The 3,683-nt window shown below is 36.2% G+C and overlaps 1 protein-coding gene across 1 annotated transcript; it reads right to left on the bottom strand.

The window, feature by feature from the left end:
• Positions 1 to 437: 437 nt before the first annotated feature.
• On the bottom strand, positions 438 to 3,397 carry LOC107932633 (uncharacterized). The gene is made up of 6 exons (XM_016864698.2): positions 2,669 to 3,397; positions 2,367 to 2,587; positions 2,061 to 2,280; positions 1,560 to 1,645; positions 1,176 to 1,267; positions 438 to 1,037 (listed from the first exon to the last, which is right to left on the bottom strand). The coding sequence occupies exons 1-6, from the start codon at positions 2,756 to 2,758 to the stop codon at positions 796 to 798; spliced, it is 951 nt and encodes a 316-aa protein (XP_016720187.1). The 5' UTR covers positions 2,759 to 3,397; the 3' UTR covers positions 438 to 795.
• Between the last annotated feature and the right edge of the window lie 286 nt (positions 3,398 to 3,683).

Below are 3,683 nucleotides of genomic sequence, written 5' to 3'. Positions count from 1 at the left end.
ATATTGTTCTGGAAGAGAGCAATGGTGGAATTAGAGCGAGCAGCACCTAAAACCATGTAAAGGGAAGTTGTAGGCTGTAGAGTGTTGACGCTAGTTGATACTGGATTAAGTAAAACTAGTAACATTTTCTTCCAAACACCTAACAACTTTGGACTCATCTGCCTTGCTTAGCTTTCCTCTTGTTTTTGACTTACAAGCAACTCCCACCACTTCTTGAATAATTCTATTACCTATTGAGATTATGTATAAGAGATGAGAAGATAAATTTACACGGAAAGTTCGAATCTGGACATAGTGTTATGAAGATTGAGACACGGTTATACCAATAGCTTGTTACCATTTATCCATTAACTTAATAAAGTTATTAACTCTCCAAAAATATGAAAATTATGCGCAGCTAATCTTTCATTTTGTTTGAGGCGAAGAAGAGGAGGAAATTGTGAAAATTGTTGTCTAATATGGTCAAGATGAAGTATCATATCATACAATCCGACAAAGTTTCGACAGTTTTAAGGGCCTTACTTATCGGACACCATTTCTTTACAATAAAGCCCCCCAAAAGTAAACAGGCTTAAAGCAGATTTAAAAATAAGGCTAAACTACTCAACTGGGATACCCTCGGATGAAACTGCTGTCACCGCTGACGTCACACTGGACAGTTAAAAAAAAAAACAAGTGGCAACCATAATTCTAAAAACCAAAAAACCGGAAAGAGATTTTGTTTTTCTATTCTTCTTTGTATAATTAGTGATCAGTGGGCTCCATGGGGTTGTGAGACAGTGCAAGTAACAAAGACTAGCCACGTCGAATCCCCGTGAAGTAGTTGAAGTCATGGTGCTGGACCCTAAGTTGCTTTAGCCACGAATCTGCCACGCTTAAAAGCGACACTAGCCTTTCTTGGTCCCGTCCTGAATTGCCCGAGGCCCACACTTCCCCATGCATCTTGTATGTGGCCATCCCGAATGGTGGAAGGGAGATGCACTCCCCGTCCTTTCCCTTCCTTTCGGCACCCTCAATCTCATTCTCCGGGTCCATATCTGCACCCAGAATATTCATTATCAGCACCCAAACTACCACATGCATATATAAAACAAGCATTCTTCATTACTGTAATGAATATTTTAACCAATGATAAAGAAGGGGGATTTTAACAAAAGGTAAAAGGAAGGAACAACCTTGGAAAGAAGATGATAGAGTGTGGTAAGTAAGGAAGCATGTGGACAAGTCCTTTATGGTCCTTCCCATGGGAATGTGATAAATTGGGTACCTGACATTATCAAAAACATCAACCAATAAGCCTTTTTCAATCATCAAAAACTATAGTCTTTTTCTTCTTTTAATTTTCTTGAAATATTTATCCATATTGAGCACTGACCTAACCTGTATGTAACAATCATTTTCGAATCCAGGTATACTAGACTAAAAATTAGAAACGATAACAAAGAGGGGGATTTTATAAAGGTTGCTCTAATGTTGCATAATTTTTGCTGTTCAATTTATCTGATTATAAATAGCTTGTCGTGTGCGCATTTGATAGTGAAAGAGAGGAAGAAAGAGACCAGGCAACTGCCATCCAACTAGCTGGAGAAAGATCAACGCTCCTCAATGACATCAAACCTGGGTATCTTCCAGATAATCCATTAATCTGTAAAAGCAACAAAACCCACAAGCTTTCATAATGAATAAACAAATTTTACCCTAAAATAATAAAGGTCGCAATCATCCCAAATTTTTAAAACCACAAAACCTGAAACTTAATTGTTAAAGTTGAATGACTATTTCAGAGGAAAAAGCAACAACTTGTACTCAGGGATGGATGATAAAGGGAGAAAGATTGTGACCATGGCCAAGAAAGAAAGCAAAAGAATTATGTTCAAAGGTCAAAAAAGGTTTTTTTTTTTAATCTTTAAAAAGATACCTATATTCTGCCAAATTCACGGCTGCTTTTTCAATCGAACAATCAGGAAATGACAGAAAGGCAGAAAAATTTCAAAATCAAAGGGAAGAGAGAATGTAATCGGAAAAAAAGAGAAAGACAGTAAAACCAAGAGAAAAAGTACCTTATCCATGAGGGGCACTCTACCATAAGGAGCCGATCTCTCGAAATACTGAAAGTAAAGGTAACCCAACCTATTGTTGAGGTGGCAAAGGCTGTCTTGCTCGGACCCTCCCTCCTCCGATGAGCATCCCTCCCATCTCCATAACTTGTCACTCTCGCTCTCTTCACTGCTTGAATCACTGAAGGAATCCCTCTCGCCGTCACCTGATTCTGTCTCTTCCCTAATTGCATTATGTCGATCATGGTGTTAAACTGTTCAATTGTATACTTCAAGAGGGGAATTAAAAAGAAAAGAAAAGGGAATTACCTAAAGCTGTTGACAGAAGGATTGCTGGTAAAGATTTGAATGGCAGAGAGGTAAGGAACAAAGTACTGGACTAAGGTTTCGCTGTCGTTCAACACAATGGGAATTCCAGCTCCATACGCACTCCATTCATCAAAACAATCCCAAAGATCAGATAATGTGAAATATTCAACCTTTTCTCTCTCCCAAGGGTGCCATAAGCGATTAAGGTTACTAATCTCGCTCTGCAAAAATAAACAACTCATAATCATAATCACAATCACAATCACATAGTATGAACCCATAATTAAGATAATGGAAACTACCTTGGGAAGGAATTGGGATTTGAGGGTTGGTGTAGTGCAATGAAGAAAGCAGTCGAGGTTTGATCGGGTAAAAGCAGTGTCGAAAATCATGACTCCAACAAGAAAAACAGAGCAAGCAACGAAGAAGGCGAAAGGGGAGTAAAATCAAATCTGTGTCTGAAGAGAAATCCCGAATGTTGACGTTTGGAGATTTTATGTAAACAGAAAAAAAGGAGAGAAAATAAATAAATATCTTTGAATTCGACCAAGTCTTTGTTGGTAATTGACAATGTTGTCTAATTCAACTCTTTCCCCGTCATGCCAAACGCAAAGCTATGGTAAATGTACGAAGCAACAAGCCAAAATAAAAGGGATTTCCACCTCCCTTTTTTTTTTTTTTCTTTCAACTTAAAGAAACCTCAACCTTCTACCCTGCTTTGATCAACGATGAAGAAACCCACAACAAAAAACTAGCCCAAATTAAGCCGAAAACGCCAACTATGAAAAACAAAGAAAGTCCGAGAAAATGATGGGAAAAAAATATTGGGAAAGTCTGTAAAAAACAGAAGGGGAAATTTTCAACCGAGAGAAATGATTTCTGGGTAGAAGATTTGATGGGTTCGAGTCTTTTAAGTTGCATACAGATGGGTTTTTAAATTAAAAAAAGGAAAGAAAAAACTTTTCGGGAATGGAAAAGCAGAGCATAAACAAAGTCAGAGAGAGATGCTGTTTGCAAAATTATATTATAATAAATAGGGAAATATTAATCTTCTACGTACACCAGTTAAGATTTATATGTAAAAGAAAAAGTTAATTAACACAGTATCTTTCTTAAGTTTAGTAACAATAAAGCATTAAATATAAAAAAACTTTTTAAGGTGATAATTAAATCTTCTTTAATTAGTATCTATGAATATCAGTTAAGTAAATCCTAATAAATATACAATCAAAATTCATGTTTTTTTTCACATAATTTTTTTATTTAACCCTTCAATTTTATAAATAAAAAAATTTATTTGATTTTCTATTTATTTTT

The sequence above is a fragment of the Gossypium hirsutum genome, chromosome A12, assembly GCF_007990345.1.
Source record: "Gossypium hirsutum isolate 1008001.06 chromosome A12, Gossypium_hirsutum_v2.1, whole genome shotgun sequence".
Taxonomy (NCBI): Eukaryota; Viridiplantae; Streptophyta; class Magnoliopsida; order Malvales; family Malvaceae; genus Gossypium; species Gossypium hirsutum.
This window is presented reverse-complemented; position numbering and strand designations above follow the sequence as displayed.

Bases quoted from the DNA above. Each gene is read 5' to 3' on its own strand.
- LOC107932633 (XM_016864698.2), bottom strand. From the start codon at position 2,758: ATGATTTTCGACACTGCTTTTACCCGATCAAACCTCGACTGCTTTCTT. The intron at 2,281-2,366 runs GTAATTCCCTTT...TAATGCAATTAG, and splicing joins CCTTCTGTCAACAGCTTTAG to GGAAGAGACAGAATCAGGTG. The intron at 1,038-1,175 runs GTTGTTCCTTCC...TTCTGGGTGCAG, and splicing joins TCTATCATCTTCTTTCCAAG to ATATGGACCCGGAGAATGAG.